Consider the following 16,965-nt stretch of genomic DNA (forward strand, 5'->3'; position numbering starts at 1 on the left):
TTTAAAAAATCTGACTAGTATGAAACATTGATGTTAGTTAATCATATGTGATGACAAATTTCTCGAGTTTAATTAGTTATTGTAAAAAAAAGTTTCATAGTTGTAGGCACTACGAAGATTTTCTAAAATAATGTGAGTGGAAATAGCCAGGCCTCTCTCCATACATGTTATTCTAGAGAATTTTATCCAATATGCAAGTCATTTCCACCTCCAAGAAACTCCATGGCCAACAGCGTCTGTCCGAACTCCCACGAGTCTACCAGTCTGAACAGGTTGGTCATACGTTCATAGACCTCTCGTAACAATGACAAAAACTACATGCTCAGTACTAATGGACGGAGAGGTGGCAACGTCAGAACTTACGTCATCACGTACGGGTTAGCCGTGGAATACTTCACGGGTTAGCACTTTTCTTCGGCATTGATTGTGAAAATCATCAATATCTCGAATATTTCTAATAATTACAGTATTTAACAATAATAAGAACCCTAGACAAAAACACAGCGCCATCTAAACCCAAAAACCATGACAACTGATATAAATACTTAACCATACATTTTTTGTAAATACCTACATATTTAGAAAACATCCAGACCGATAGAAACAATCATCCTCTGAATATAAAAGTTTGTCCGTGCGCGAAATCGAACCCCCGACCTTCGGAAGTTATAGTCCCGTGAAGCTGTAAAGGTCAATTGCCAACAGCATTCGAGTAGTCCGAAAAAAACCTTCGGAAGTAAAGAAGTAATAAGTAAGTGTTATACCGCTAGACTACCGAGACCTTCAAAGACATACATAAAGAAAACTCTAGTTAGTTAGTTAGTTAGTCTCTGCCAAATCCCATTTCTTTCCCTTTAAGTTGTTATAGTATTTTTTGTGTCATATTTTCTATCTCATTAATGTTTTCCGAAGGAAAGCGGCAACCCTGTGTTTCGGTTGTAGGGTGCAGATTAGGTAGTGAGATTACTGGATAAGAGGCATGACATATTAGTCTTCTGGAATGACAACACATGAGTGGTATCACGAATGTTACATGCTTGATTGTGCTGTTCATGTATAATGGTTGCCGCTCACTATTAGGTAGGCCAAAAGTTTATTTACCATTCCATTACATAAAAAAAACAATAAATCCTTCCCTCATACTCGATATTCATAAACACAGCCGACCAATATGCAGATTTTTTATATTATTACTTAACTATATAATATGGCTAATAATCAATTTCAAAACCTCAACTTCAGAGGATTGTCGTAATTTTCTTATTACTCTGTAATACTTACATATTTTTAAAAGATATAAATACAGATTAGGCAAAGAAATACCTGTATATTTTGAAAACGAGCCAAATAATGGTAATGCATGTATATAATTTGAAAGTAGTCATGCAATAAGATGTGCAGTTTACCTCTTATCCCCTGTAAAATGTTTATTTTATTCTATCTACACTGATTTCGGTATGTTAAGGACCTATCTCACGCTCCTAATTTCGACTCTTAGCACGTAAAAATGTACAATTGTATCAATATTGCGATAAAGAAACTGTATATCGACTCTGGCATATTTCCAGTACTTTAATTCCCATAATTTGTACATTTAAAACCAAAACATCTACAATGTTAATGGAAGCGATGAACTTTTTACTTTTTTGTGCCAGCGCAGAGTGCGCCGGCCTTTTTTTTTGCGCGCGCTAAGCCAACGCCTTCTCAGTTTTGGCGCGAACTCGTGATGTCAGTTTGTCTATGTTTTGCTAACTTTTTTTTACAAAACAAGTCGCGCAAAAACTGCTCGTTCTTCTCATCAATGATAGCCATTTAATGGCATCACGACGCGATAAAAAGCTAGAGCATTGATACAAAAAAAATTAGATCGCTCCGAAATGAGCATACGTATGAAGACTCTTTTTGCTCGAAGCCATTGTTGTCGTTACATTCTGTTTTGTTATTAAGTTGCAATTTCAATATATTAAGTGCTAGTTTTTATAAAAAGAAAATCTGGATACAGTAGGTATCATTTTGTATAAGTAGATATAATGCATATATGTAACTAGCTGTTAACCGGGAGTTCATCTATCTTTTTAAATAAAACATAGCTTATGGGCATCATCCTAATAGAATCTATATCAAATTTCATTGTGATCTATTCATCAGCTTGGTTCTGAAAAGATAACAAACAGTCAGTCTACCTGTGGTATAAATAAACAATAATATTTTTATAAGACATGTAATAGCAAATAAGCTACTGATCTGCTTAATAAAAAATTATATCTCTCGACTATAGACGAGACGACCTATATAGTCACTGCAAGCTATTAGAACATTCACTCTATTAAGCTAATCAACTCTATTACCTGATATCCCATACACCTTATGATTACAAAATATCTCAAAACACGCAATAAGACAATTTTCAATTGGAAATCCGCTGTCGCTATTTGCATGTGAACGTAAAAAACTCGCATGGCTGTATAGTCTTATATGTACAGACCGTTAAAATTCCAATATTCAAATTAGGAATTGATATAACAAAAACAATGTTTAATGCGTGCGATTGTGGAATGTAATTAATTATTATAGTCTATAGCCAGTTTATACGTAGGCCCTTTCCACATTTGGCAATGATGGGCTTAGCCGGTCAGTGGGTGAACTATCCAACCGAAGTATTTACCTGCAATTTGTATTCTTTTATAGTATTGACACATTTACTTAACTTTACCACATATATGGCTTGTATTGGCCTAAATTATTGTTGTAGGTACATATGTTTTTAACTAGATATAAATTAAATAAATAAATTGTCTCGATATTTTTTATTAGCTAAAATTTATTTTTTTATGTAAATGTATGCAAACAAACATAAGCTCCGAGAGACCTCTACATGTCATGTCTCTATACCTTGTAATTTTGCTGCTGTATCTCATCCTTCAAACCAAAACACAATTTACAGAGCAAACTCTTAGCCGCAGAAATACATGAGTAAAGAATTCCATTCGTTATATATGGACCTCATTAGTCCATAGATAACGAATGGAATCGTTTAGGCTATAGTCGGTCTTAGGCACCTTTCAATACTACCAAAATACTGGCAGCATAAAATTACCCGCCAAAATTTAAATTTAGAAAAGAATTCGCATTACAGATTATAACAAATTCATGGAACTAATTAACTAGTGCATTAAAGATGTATACAAGCACCATAACTGCCCAGAAGTCAACAGAATGTCATTAGGAAGATTTTAAAAATGTTTATGGGGCAATTGGTTGTTTTCCAATCCGATACGCTAATCTTAATTATTTTGTAATGACTTAAAACACTTAAGTAAATTGTAATTAATAAAACGAAAAAAAGCATGTTTATTTTTAAATTATAATTAGCATAATACCTACAGTTTAAATAGCACCAATAGGGGAGTCTTAGTGAAAATTTACCCAAATCAAGGCGCTTCTGTTTGACAATACATTAAGTCGAAAACGACAAGTAACTTTCCATTGTTTGTTTCCATTTCTTTCATTACTTATATGAATTTTTACTTCGTAATCATAGTATGTAATTTTTTTATATAAATAATAATAACAAATATAATCACATAGGGGGTATTTTTGCTGTCAAAATTGTGGTGAATGCAACACTCAAAACATACTTAACAAAATCATGGTATATCGACCATCATTTTGTTAAGTATGTTTTGAATCCAACGTGGCAGGTGGCAAACCTATAAGTCTCTCAGGTGAATAAAGTTTGTTATCGTTGTTTCTATCATCGGAAAGTCAAAATATTGACTGACACATTTTTTTTGGTGTGAGCAAGATGCAAAGTCACTAAACTTGGGGTTAATTAATCGGGGTAGGTCACTACACTTTCCATATAAAGTTATGCAACTTTACGATGGGATGGATTACGACTAATGAAAAGTAAAGCAGTACGCTAAACCGCTATATTACCAAGGTCATCAATTATCTGATGTTTTAAATTCCTGGTTTCATACTTTTACTTTATTTAAATTTCTATAATTTATTTATTTATTGTTTTTATATAAAATAATATAATTTATCAAATATATATTACTATAATAAGTAGATATAATAGGTAATATATAAGATATATTAAAAGTGAATGAGACAAAGGTGCTCGTGAGAGAATAGTGGCACCGGATTCCGTGTGGAACACGTTTCGCGTTAGATTTCCCACACAAATCTATTGTTATGTTTATTTTTATTATCTCAATCTAAAATCACAACAGACGCGAGCGACCGAACAGAATGCTTTTACTTTTCCACGGAATTCTTTAAAAGCATACAAAAAAATTGGTCGCGAAACGACCGCGTGACGGAGGCTTGTCTGCGTCGATTAGTCGCGTCGCGTCAAGCGAGTCAAGGGCGGTCATCGAGCAGCTGGCTTCCTACTGAATTTTAATACCTCGCCAAACCCAAAACTACGACGTTACTAGTTTTACGACCGCGCTCGAGGTCATGCGGTAACTACGCGAAGTCCATCAAATAAATCTATTGAAAAAAAAACGGAGACTACACAACGCGGAAGTGGCGTTGCGTTAATCGCGTGATACCTATCGCCCGTTCATGTTTTGATAGCATTTTAAATATAGAACGTCGTTAAGTTCCAAATGTAACTTCAGCTGTCGTCGTCGCGTCTTCTCCATGTTCTATTTTCAAAATTAACAGGATAGTATTTCTATTTTTCAATTTTTGTCTATGGTACGTTTTATTTATTTATGGCAACCACAAGTGCTGTCATTTGTCTGTCATGGAGTCTTCTACATGAAAAGCCCACAGTCATGGCGATGCCCTGAAAATAAATAAATTCTTTGTAGAATGCTAAAAAAATATCTTGTCACTAAGTGGTCGAGTTTACCAATTATTTCTTTTGTTAAGTAGAAGTGTACCACTTTTTACTTGCCAAATACAATATTCAAAATTTTAACTTTTATAACTAGAAATATGTAGGATCCTATTTTTATATCTGTATAATTCATAGGTACACTTCGAAATGCATTTATCAGAGGTTGTACATGGTCAGAGGCATACTTTGTACACAAGGGCTGGCCAGTTTATGAATGAACAACTTCTTTTTCTAATTCACAAAAAACTATCTATGCTAAATGTCTTACGCAATAAAAATAATCATCAAAATCGAAACGCCCTGTTATGCATAGACAACTGGACGGCCTCCGTGTGAATGTATGATCAATGGCAGCCTTTAAACAGAACTGAATTCATTGATATTTGTTCCGGGTCATTGCCTTCGTATTTACACTAAAGTGTAAAATATTCTTAAATATGATAGTCGGCCTGTACGTCTAAGTGCGACACTCACTAGTGAGACACTAGTGGTGTATGTATGTGCATACACGCTTTAGTTTTATAAAACCAAAACAAATAACTTTTAAAGCAATCCAATCGAAATTACATAAAATAGATGTCAAGTCAAATTCTTGTTTAAAATTTTCAATTCAAAATCAAATGTATGTAATATTGATTTGAATAGAACTATGTAGATCGAAAATTTTAAAATCGAATCGAATCGAAATTTCTTTGTCGATTATGGAAATGTTTTTTGAAAAAGAACAGAAATATAGATATATAAAGTTTATCAAACGTCATAACATATCAAACCATTGAATCGATGTCATCGATTTTATGCGATATTTCAGTTTCACATATGTTGTTATTTTTTCAAAGTGCAAATGTGACGTGTGTTTCAAAATCTACTTATTTTAATTAGCAATAATAACAGCAAGTTTCAAGACTAGTTTCTTGACGATATTACGACATATTTAGATCATATAGATATGGCTATAAGTATGAATTTTAGTAAAAACTGGATAAGAAATCAACAAAAAATATTACCGAGGAAAAATTATATCGATGAAACAGTCGATAAATAGTATCGATAATTCCATGACTAATTCGTTTCACATGGCGCAACTCATGACGAGACTCCATTTATTGCCCGTTGATTTTCATTCATCATATTTAAGCCATACGACTTAAGTTGTTTAAAATATTTAAAATAAATTAACTAATTCCAACATAGTAGCAGGCACACGATATATTATTATAATGTATGAGCTTGTTAGATTGAAGTAGCGTCACAAATTCTGAGCACCTTTCAAGGTTATGCCGATCACTTTATGAATATGAACATTAGAAAATTCATTCTCTTTGGATTTACTTTGTGATATGTATGATATTGCTAGCAATATGTTTGGTTGATACCACGCGGTTCCCCATTCCTGGTGAATTTGGCACGATGGGCTAAAGTGAACTGAACTCAAGTTCATCTTATCCATCCTCCACTGGTGCCCCGCGAAACATTTAGGACAAACGGGTGCCACCATTATCATCCTTTAAAAAAAAGTTTAAATTGTATATTATTTATTTATTTTTTAGTATATTGTGAAAAATAGATAAAGTAGAATCTACTTTAAGGATTATGGTTGTTCTAGTACAACTATTGTGTATTGTAACGATATAGAATTTCGTAATGGATGTGAGATGACCCGTATGGGGCTAATCTACTTACGCGCCCATGAAATCTTATTAGTAGTTCACAGGTATCCCTGTTAACCTAATTGTAGATAATGTTTTAATAAGTAATAAGTAGAACATACTAATTATATATAAATATATATATTAATAATGTGAATCAAAAACTTTGTACACCTTTATACGAAAAATGCGTGGACGCAGGAGTATGAAATTATGCACACTTATAGTTTATATAGAGGAGTGCAGAATGCAAATATTTTTTTTTATTATGCATAAAATACACATTAAATTAATAAAAAACATAACACACAATACCATGTATTTGACGCATGCACATACATACTCTTCTGTTTATTGTTAAAGTCTGTGGTCTAATTAAAAATAGATTAATATTGTTTGTTTTTAATATTATTTGCCCATAGTCTTACTGAATGTTAAATTACTTATGGTCGTATTTCGACCACTGGGTGGCCACAACTAAATCTAAATATTATATAAATATATCATATTTAGATTCATACCTTTGGTTTTCTCCTTCTATCTTTAGGTAACATTCTTTTTTAGTATTAGAACTATAATAATGTTCCTAAAAAAAACTGTAATACCTATCTGTTATCTGGTACTCATAACACATTGCTTAGCTTAGGACTAGATGGCGCTGTGTGAGTTGATATATAATTATTATAAACTATAGTACCTAGGTTTCATTTACTGGTTGGGAACATGGAGTCTGCCATTTGCACCTGTTTACGAGTATATCTATGGCAATTTAGTTGTAATAAGATGATAATCATTGCATCGGCGCCCGCGTGAGGTAGCGTCGTTAATATCGTTGGATAACGTGAGCCATGCATGTTCGTGACCATTGGCGACCCGACCTGCCATCTTTGTTATTTAAGTACATATGGCAAATAATTGCAACCATATTAGGATGAATAGAAACGATGAGTCGTCTCATTTATTATTAACATGCACTCTAATAAATAAGGGGCAGTAAAGTTTTCGAGTGGCGACTGTGGACCTGTAGATGTAGGTAGGTGTAGTAGAGCGTGGGAAGGCCTCCAACAAGGTAGACCGACGTTTTGGTCAAGATCGCTGGGAGGCGTTGATGCGAGCACCGCAGGACCGATCCTCGTGGAGATTTTTAGGAGAGTACTTTGTTCAACAATGATGACGATGATGAATAAATAAGGAATTCTGTTGGAAATTGTAAATTAATAAATATGTGATAGGTTATGTATGTAGAGTCTAATCAAAATTTCTTGTTATTTCTATTCTATTTTGTTTATATTTACGTATTAGTAATATGTGCATACGTTATCTTATTGACTAATCATACCAAGGTATTGGGCACAAGGATACGATATAACTAGGAGATTGGTGTACAGCGCAGTGCAGTATATACTGCATATACACTATAATGAGCCAGAGGTGAACACGCCTGACATACGCTCGACCCAAATGACATAAATGTGATCGCAAATGACGTACATACCTATATATGACGGCCTCGGTTGGTCAGTGGTTTAGGATTTATTTCCGATGGTCGCAGCTTCGATTCCATGTACGGTACTAAAATTTTGTGTAATTATTGTGATGGTCTGGGTTTTTTCTACGTATATTATATATTTCCAAAAAAAAAGTCTCCAAATCAATCAATCCAATTTCTCAGCTGCAGCTTTCTTTGAAAAAGGCGTGACGATATATATTCACGTATATATATTTTTTATACCACGTAGTTGGCAAACATATTATTATTGACATTGGTCAATTAATAAATGAATCATTAAGAACGTTTCTCTTATTACAGACAGTCCACGATGAAAGATTGAACAGTCGCGTAGATCAGATGCTGGAAGAGGGACTGATACAAGAGCTGTTGGAGTTCCACGCCAAGCACAACATGCAGAGGATAAAAGATGGAAAGTAAGTGTCGAATATGTACTGAAAATAGGATGGAAATAAAAATTATACAAATTAACATAAATTGGATGCGTTGGTGGCTGAAAAATACAATCTTTGAATAGATTCTACCGCAGTAATAACATAGAAAATTCAGTCAAGAAGAATGGGTATGATCTTGTAGCTTTCTTGACGAATAGATATAATGTGTAAGCTACCAAACATGCAAAATAGCTCTTTCCCACTTCCATAGAGAAAACTCCTTTAAAACTGCATTTAGAAAGACAATTTTGGATCCAAAGTTTGAGGCGGTTATTTAAAGAAATAAAATGTCAGAGGAGAAATTATCTAAGTAAAGAAATAATCAATGAATATAAAATTTTACATGTAGTTTCCATTATTATTTTCGTAAAATAAAGTATGTTCATTTTAATGAATTAAAAATATCACATGTATTGTTGGTCTTCCTAATTATCGACTATCAGACACACCGCTTTTCTCATTCGCCGTTCACAGCTTAATGACGCTAGCAGTGTGCGCTAGAGACGACATAATGCTTCCTTCTCTTTTCCACATATAAAAAAGCAGAGGTAGGCACTCTAAAAAGCATTGACATCTGAATACCTTAGTATCACTTGTTTCAGTCGCCAAGCAACTTTCTTTGTAAGCTATTTCGGTTGAAATGTGAGATAAGGCAGTGAAACTAGTGAGATACCAATGGCAATGCATGAATGCTGTCGCAAGCGTCATATGATAATGTGAGGTCCGTAGTGCTGTTCATGTATATAGACGACGAATATCACTTACCATTAGGTGAATCACTAGCTTGAACGTCATTCTGATTATATTAAGAAAAGTTATGTGAAATATTCTATAAAATAGAATATAATGAATTCGCACGGGCGAAGCTGTGGGAAGCAGCTAGTAATCTTTAAACAGCCAGACGGACTGTGTAATATATAATTTTAAGAAACAAAGGACTTTCGATTCACACAAATTATCCGTGAAATTAAACTGTGTTAACGAAACACTTCGATTATGGCCGATCGAACCATCAACAATGGTAAAAATTATTATAAAAAATAAAGAAAAAAGTTGCACAAAACCAAGATGGCGGGTGGGCAATGGCCGCGGTAGTGGCATCTGCTGTTGCTGTATAGAGTTGCGGTTGCCTATGGTCTCGTGTTTCATACGTGCTGTCTATTTTAGTCTATAGTAATTATCTTTGGTACTTAAATAATTAACTAACTAGTCAGCAAAAAATATTCAATATAACTTCGTATGCTCTCAGACTGTTTCAAAGAGAAACAAATTGTTTTTCCAAACAACGCTTAACAAGGTTTATCCGTTTGAGTCAATAGACAAAACCACCAATTAATTATTGCTACATTATTTCAAATTAAGAACTTGATATAGAAAGCAATAGACAAAATATCCATTATCTAAATAGATTGGTATGAATAATGTGTTTATGAATAACGTAGTAAGTAAAAAATAATGTAAAGCGTAGAAATTGTGTCATTTTATCGAAGTGTTTTACTTACGCATTTTGTAATAATAATTAGACCAATAAAATGTATTATTAATCATCGTTGTGTTCATTACATTTAATTTATTTATGTAACAAATGAACATTTATTTTATGGCTAGCGTGGTTTTTGTTGGGCATTGTTTTCTTTTACAGGTATTATGTAATGTTTTTTTAACCACAGACTTATTTTTTACATTTTTTTAAATAAAATAAACTCATAGTTAATAAGTTTAAGTACACAATATATACTTCCTTATTTCCATTATCATTACATAGTATAAAATAGTGTCGCAGTCGCTGTCTGTCCCTATGTATGCTTAAATCTTTAAAACTACGCAATGGATTTTTAATAGATGTACTGATTCTAGAGAAAGGTTTATAATAAATTGAAGAACAATCTCAATCACGTCAACTTTCAAACAAAAAAACCGCATTATAATCGGTCCCTCTGTTCAGGAGCTACGATACCACAGACAGACACACAGATACGTGAACCTTATAACTTCATTAATACTCATAGTAATAACAAGCACTATAAATCAGTAAGTACTTATAGGTTAAAATAAAGTGAAAAAGATTTCTTTTCCTTCAGCTCTAAACAAGGACACTGCTACCATAGTTAAGTGAGTTTCGATGTTTTCAATGCGAGCCTTTTTAACTGAAGATAGTAGGTATTGCCTGACTATAATGTGGTCACTCTAGAACTCTTGAAAACCGAGAACTTTTCCTATTGTAATGAACAACGAAAATTTAACGAGGAAATAGTCTATACCTATAGAAATAATAATAAGTACTTAAATTAATAAGTAAGTAGTAAAAAATAACAACTTAATTAATGCCATAGATAAAAAAAGAATGCAAAGGAAATCAATTATTCAGTCATATGAGTTAAATTGCGGATTATTAAATATTACTTACTTGAATGTGTAAATTTAATTGTTTTGTTGTACATATTGTACTTTTTTCTGATGTGGTTATTAAGACAGAATGCTGTAACTATTTATTATTAAAAGTATCAAGATATTTCATCCGACTGACGTTGCCGATGCAAGTTTCCCAGTAGCAAGTATTGACCACAAAATACGTACCTACAATGTTATATACTTAGTTGAATCCTATCTTATTAGGGATGTAGTGGTAAATTAATTTTACATTAATGTATATCTTACTAATAATATAAATGCAAAATGTGCTATCTGCTTATCTGTTTGTTACATTTCCACGACTGTAATATCTGATATTAATTAATTTCACTTGAAGATATTGTCACGAACATCATTTATCTCAAAAAAAGTTAGCAAGGAAGAAGATTAGATCTAAGGTAAGAAGAAGTTATTTTTATCTCAAAAAATTCAAACTAATTTGTCGGTAACAATTATTAACATATATAATTGTAGAAATTAAAATGTCATTTTAAATTACATTCGGTTCAAGTTCAAAAATCGTAATAATTAGAGATAAAATAAAACTGGTGTTTTTTCCTCAAACTCATTCATCTGGTTGCTTATAAAGCATGAAGTCTAGATTAGCTAGCACCGCTACTTACTTACTACACAGTAGTTTTGTCTCGTTTTTTGCAAATTAAATTTTCGTTGCAGCAAATTGAATTTTATTTTTGTTTTTTTTTAGAGTTCCATATTATACCACATTACATATTTCCGTACTAAAAGTATGTTCATAAACTTAATTATCATATAGGTCATTGGGCTCCTTCAAATATAATTGAGCGCAACTACTAGCTCATTTATCATACTCGTGAACGGGTATTTCTTATAAGGACTATTGTGATCACTCTGATCAAAACTACTGATTTATTTTATATGTATGTATATATTTTTTCGTATTATATTTTTTTTTTACTATTTTCTTACGGAACCCTCGAAACAAGAGTTCTATTCGCACCTTATTACGGTTTTCTTACAATAATTGTCCTTGTTCAACAAGAAACCTTATGCTGACCGTTTTCAGTCTACGTTTCCAAAGCCGATGTAAGATAAAAAATCACGTTTGATTGAATCGTGACTAGTGGATGCTACGTCTCTCTATATATAATATACATTAAACGTTTTTTTATGCAAATTTCTATTATAAAACAATCGAAGAGATATGTATGTATGTTTGTATATTAAAATATATTTGAATACGACAAAAGAAAATGTATCCACGGTATTAACATCAAAATGTAGAATTGGAAAATAAAAAAAAAGTGTAATAGAAAAATCACATTTTCTATTACATTATTAAAAACTATAACCAAAATATAACTTTACATATTTTTGTAATAGTTTTTATGCCTCTGAGTGCCAGTGCTTTAAATACTTTTCCACTAATTCACGTTAAGTTATTTTTTTTTAAATATAATATAAATTCTACCATTACAGCTTTGCGAATTAAAAAAATAAATTAGAACAGCCTGTTACGAGGTTCATTTACAAGTTATTAGTAAATTTAAAATAAGATTGTCCCGTCTATTTGAAAATAATATTATCCATGAGTACCTACCTACAGCAACAATGGCGGGACTATAAAATGGCGGCAGTATACGAACAAACTCATACCGAAACATTAGTTTCTTAATACATATTTTAATTAATCTACCGCATGCAACTTGAAAGCAATTCCGAGATGGAGAGATAGCATTTTTTATACAATTTGATATGTAGGTACATCACATTTCGAATCAGACGTTTGGTCATCAGACATTGCGACCTAGATTGAAGCCGGAACTAGCCAAAACGGCTTTTTTATGAAAGTATATCTCGATATTTGTCTTTGAATCGCCTGACACTTATCAGCTCTGCGTGTCTGCAAACTATTGAAATTTGCATAATAAAAATACCATATCAAGTAGAAACCAAGTCTGTAATGGCCTGGTAAAGTAATGCTAATAGGTCTCAAAACGGATTGTTAATAAAAAGTTTTTTTTTACTTGGAATGGCAAGCCGATGGACCACTTAACATCAAGTAGTAACCGTTGACGGTATATGTGAATAGCACCATAGAGATCACGTTGTCGTGTCGCCCGTGATACTATTCGGAGTTGCCATTCAGGAGCACTATGATCTTTTGCCTCCCTGTACTGCAATTTCACTGCTTTATTTATTATAGATATAAGAAATATAAGATAGTGTATCTGCTATGCTAGAACCAGTGATTGGGAGAAATAAATTGATGCAAATTAGCTTAAGTTGTTATACTAGCTGTGCCCGCGGTTTCATCCGCATGAAATTTGTAGCCTATATATTATTCTGATGTATAAGCTATATTATTGTATAGTTAAATTAAAATCTATTCGAAAGTTTTTGCTTGACAGAGTAACAAACTTCCTGCCATCCATGAACACACAGAAGCTTCAGCGTTTATTCAATTCAATATATATTCATTCTAATAGACCTACTATTACAGACTCTTATGATATATTAGTACCGAACTAAAATTATAACTAGATATCTAAATATAAAAAAAATATTTTCAGACCTCCTGATTACACGAAAGGCATTTTCCAAACACTTGGCTTTAAGGAGTTTCACGATTATCTGATGCTGGATGTGGAACAGAGAGATGCAGCAGAGGGTAAAAAATTATTGCAACAAAGTATAGAAAATATGAAACAATCCACCAGAAGGTACGCCCGGAGGCAAAACAAGATGATCAGGGGGAGATTTCTGGAACATCCGTTCAGAGAAGTAAACTGTTTTTCTTGGATTATATAATCTTGTTTGACTACAAGTCAATTTCCTCATATTCTATAAAAATATATTTATTTATACTAATCACAGTCAATCACAAATAATGTGCATGTAATAATAGGAATGTATTTTTACTGGTTTACGAGATTAATAAAAGACAAATACAAATTAGCATCTTAAATATAGTGTATACAGCGAGCTATTTATTAATTGATTATAGTTATTTTATTCCATTTGTTGAACTTTGTACAATGTCTTGTAAATTAAAGTTAAATAAATAATAGTTTCTTCGGAAAATACAAAATATTTTTAGCGCCATCTATTATAGAATAGCGGAATTCTACAGACTAATTAGAGAACTTTAATGCGCCCTCTACTGTCAAGTGACGGATAGTATTAGCGTCATGCTTTACTAACTAGATGTCGCTTTTTGCAGGTGCCTCCAATTTACGAGCTTGATACGACAGATGTAGCGAATTGGGATGAAAATGTTAAAAACAAAGCGGTCCACGTTATTGATAGTTACATAAAAGGAAGTAAATGCGACTACAAGCCTATAGAGGTTATTATAGATGAAGATAAAAAGAAAATAGATGCAAACTCTTCAAATTATTGTAATATTTGTGAAAGAATTATAATAGGAGACAAAACATATGAAATCCATCTCAAATCTCACAAGCACATGAAGGTACTTAAAAAGAAGAAGAGATTAGAAGAAAAAAACAAAGCAGATCTGCAATAATACTGACTTGTTACTGTGTGCAAATTAATATAAAATGTAATGAATAAACCCATTTTTTAATGTCACTAATATTTATTCAAATAATCCAAAAAATCTAACATAATTATTTACAGTTAAAACAAAATATTAATTTTCAACAACATACTTTGCCTCATCTACTTGTATTTTAATTTTCGGTGCTCGGATATCATAGTGTTCAAATTCTGGATATTCTTTAACAATCTCATTGTAGGCTTCACAAATTCTAGCAAATTCTGTATTAGTAATTTGAAATGGTCGAGTTATTGGATCTATGTCAGCCATTTTATACATCTTCAGAGCAAATTCTTTGCGAACATCTTCTGGAAATAATGTCTCTGCACCTCTGATTGAGTACTTCTGCCTCATTGAGAATATTTGACGAACTACTTTCTCAAACATTTTGAAGGGCAGGTTTGTCAATGGCCGCTTCAAAGGTGTCAATGTGACTACACCTACGTCCACATCAGGCTTGGGAAGAAATGCTGCACCGGATATATCAAACTTATAATTTATATTGCACCAAGTCTGACACATAACAGAGAGCCTGCACCTCTGTTTGTTAAGGATGCGTGCCACCATTCTCTCTGCTACTTCTTTCTGGAAAGTCAGAGTCATCCTAGTCCGCCCAAAAGCCCACGGTCCTTCCTGCCTTGAAATCATTTCTAACCAGCGCACAATTAATATTGTTGACACACTAAATGGTAAGTTACCAATCAAATTAACAGGTGGTGGTGATTCCATCCAATCTGTTCTAACATCAGCAGGAATAAATGTAGCAATGTTGGTCTTTAGAATATCACCTGTTATAATATCAACATCCACTTTATCCTTACAAGCATCAGCTAAGAGTTCCAAGGAAGGAATGAAGCGAGGATCTTTCTCGATAAGTATGACTTTCCTAGGTGCTTGGTTAATGATAGACCTAGTTATGCCGCCCGGGCCCGGCCCGACTTCACAGACGACGTTCCCTTCTATGTGGCCAGCGGCACGTACTATTTTATCGATTAATTTCGGCTCCATTAAGAAATTTTGTGATAACTCCCGAAGTGCGCGCAATTTGTATAGCCTAATAACATCTTTGATACTTGGTAAAGGAGGCAGTCGTATCTGTAATGCTCTTTTAGCAGCCGCCATTACTACTGTCGCACTTTCTCTGGTTCGTTAAAATCGTCCAGGAAAGTTTCCTGCTTCACGGCAAATATAGAGTACAAATAAATGCCCAGGACCCCGGCGCCGATCGACAATCCCGTAATACGATTTCTCCTTGCGATCAACTCTAGTTTTTGTACACGCTCACGATTCTTCTCCTCGATTATTCTCATATAATCCAACTCTGCCTTCCGGAGGACAGGATCTTGTTTTCCGGCAGTGTTAACTTTGGGTTTAAATGAATCTCCCATTACGAACTACTTTACTGTATTCTATTGAAAGAAAACAACCTCAAATACGCAAAATATGCCAAAATCAGTAACCAAACCAAACCATAGATAACTTTTTATTTTTAATTATAGATTATAAATCTATTCTATTCTATCTATCTATAGGTATTTATGTCATATTTTACGTAGACGGAGAAATGTATACTTTAGTATATAAATATGAATATGGTCAAAGACTGGAAAACGAAAATGGATCAAAATATACAGATCTTTTGAAAGTTAAAGTAATATAAAAATCTTATATTTCTAAATGTAAAAACTCACATGGCTTAATGCGACGTATGTAATAGTGCAATAAAAGTATTATATACATTATAATACAATGGCGCTCTCTATCGGTATAAGTTGTCAATAATAATTTTAAGTGATAGTTGTTATCGTACGATTTGAAATCCATGCTGCATTTTAGTGTTATTATGTAAATAAAGTGACTATTAAATGATATATAACAATTGCATATATTATTATTGTTATTATAGCATAAAAGGCCTTTCTACCAAAATATTCACAGGCTTGAATGAAAATATTAGGTATACGTGCCCTCAAAAGTAAATAATCAAATATTACTGTTGAATTAGGTTTATTGGATTTGTGATTGATTCAATTAATTTTCAACAACAAAGCGATGTGAACAATATTAGTATATACCTCGTTTAGAAGTACTCTATTCCTTTATGATATAAAAAAGTACTCTGTGGTCTGTTGTACAGATCATATTTTTCTTATAAAAACATACTCAATAACAGCTGTTCCTGACATTTCGTACAAAAATCAACAAAACAAAACATGCGCGTATCTGTCTCTTTCTAAATAACAACTCTGGCTCACTCTTATACATTATTTGCACTGAATAAGAGATCTCGCAACGCCGCATCGTTGCGTCGAAACAAGGAACGAAATCATCAAACAACCAACCAAGCAACCAATCGTCAAACAAATCCTGTTTTGCGTAGTCGATAGTCGATGTTCGGTTGTGTAGGACCGTTCGCGTTGTGAATTTTGTTGTTATTTGTGTTTATAAAACAATATGCCTTTCATTTCTAAAGACTGGCGATCTCCAGGAGAAGAGTGGGTTAAAACCCAAGAGGGATGGGAAAAAAAGAAAGTATTGGAATGCACTTCACAGAGGTATCTAAG

General features: G+C 33.0%; 4 protein-coding genes across 4 annotated transcripts in view; 2 read left to right on the plus strand and 2 right to left on the minus strand.

Annotated features, from left to right (window-relative positions):
• LOC131845675 (tRNA dimethylallyltransferase) overlaps positions 1-14,415 on the plus strand; it is a 250,202-nt gene extending 235,787 nt beyond the window's left edge. Inside the window, exons 5-7 of the mRNA XM_059194765.1 lie at positions 8,315-8,430; positions 13,413-13,623; positions 14,063-14,415. Of these exons, the coding sequence (XP_059050748.1) occupies positions 8,315-8,430; positions 13,413-13,623; positions 14,063-14,368 (633 nt within the window). The 3' untranslated portion in view covers positions 14,369-14,415. The remainder of the gene's footprint in view (positions 1-8,314; positions 8,431-13,412; positions 13,624-14,062) is intronic.
• LOC131845672 (dimethyladenosine transferase 1, mitochondrial) lies at positions 14,408-15,523 on the minus strand. The gene has a single exon (XM_059194760.1). It carries the CDS (start codon positions 15,521-15,523, stop codon positions 14,495-14,497), a length of 1,029 nt encoding a protein of 342 aa, XP_059050743.1. The 3' UTR covers positions 14,408-14,494.
• Positions 15,385-15,888, minus strand: LOC131845674 (cytochrome c oxidase assembly factor 3, mitochondrial). Its single transcript, XM_059194764.1, has one exon. The coding sequence runs from the start codon at positions 15,787-15,789 to the stop codon at positions 15,526-15,528; it is 264 nt and encodes an 87-aa protein (XP_059050747.1). The 5' UTR covers positions 15,790-15,888; the 3' UTR covers positions 15,385-15,525.
• An 878-nt stretch (positions 15,889-16,766) lies between these two features.
• LOC131845676 (F-box only protein 32) overlaps positions 16,767-16,965 on the plus strand; it is a 41,491-nt gene continuing 41,292 nt past the window's right edge. The window contains exon 1 of the mRNA XM_059194766.1: positions 16,767-16,956. Coding sequence (XP_059050749.1) covers positions 16,856-16,956 — 101 coding nt within the window. The 5' untranslated portion in view covers positions 16,767-16,855. The remainder of the gene's footprint in view (positions 16,957-16,965) is intronic.

The sequence above is a fragment of the Achroia grisella genome, unplaced genomic scaffold (assembly GCF_030625045.1).
Source record: "Achroia grisella isolate CSIRO2021 unplaced genomic scaffold, CSIRO_AGI_Agris_v1 utg478, whole genome shotgun sequence".
NCBI classification, from domain to species: Eukaryota; Metazoa; Arthropoda; class Insecta; order Lepidoptera; family Pyralidae; genus Achroia; species Achroia grisella.

Bases quoted from the DNA above. Each gene is read 5' to 3' on its own strand.
- LOC131845672 (XM_059194760.1), bottom strand. From the start codon at position 15,523: ATGGCGGCTGCTAAAAGAGCATTACAGATACGACTGCCTCCTTTACCA.
- LOC131845674 (XM_059194764.1), bottom strand. From the start codon at position 15,789: ATGGGAGATTCATTTAAACCCAAAGTTAACACTGCCGGAAAACAAGAT.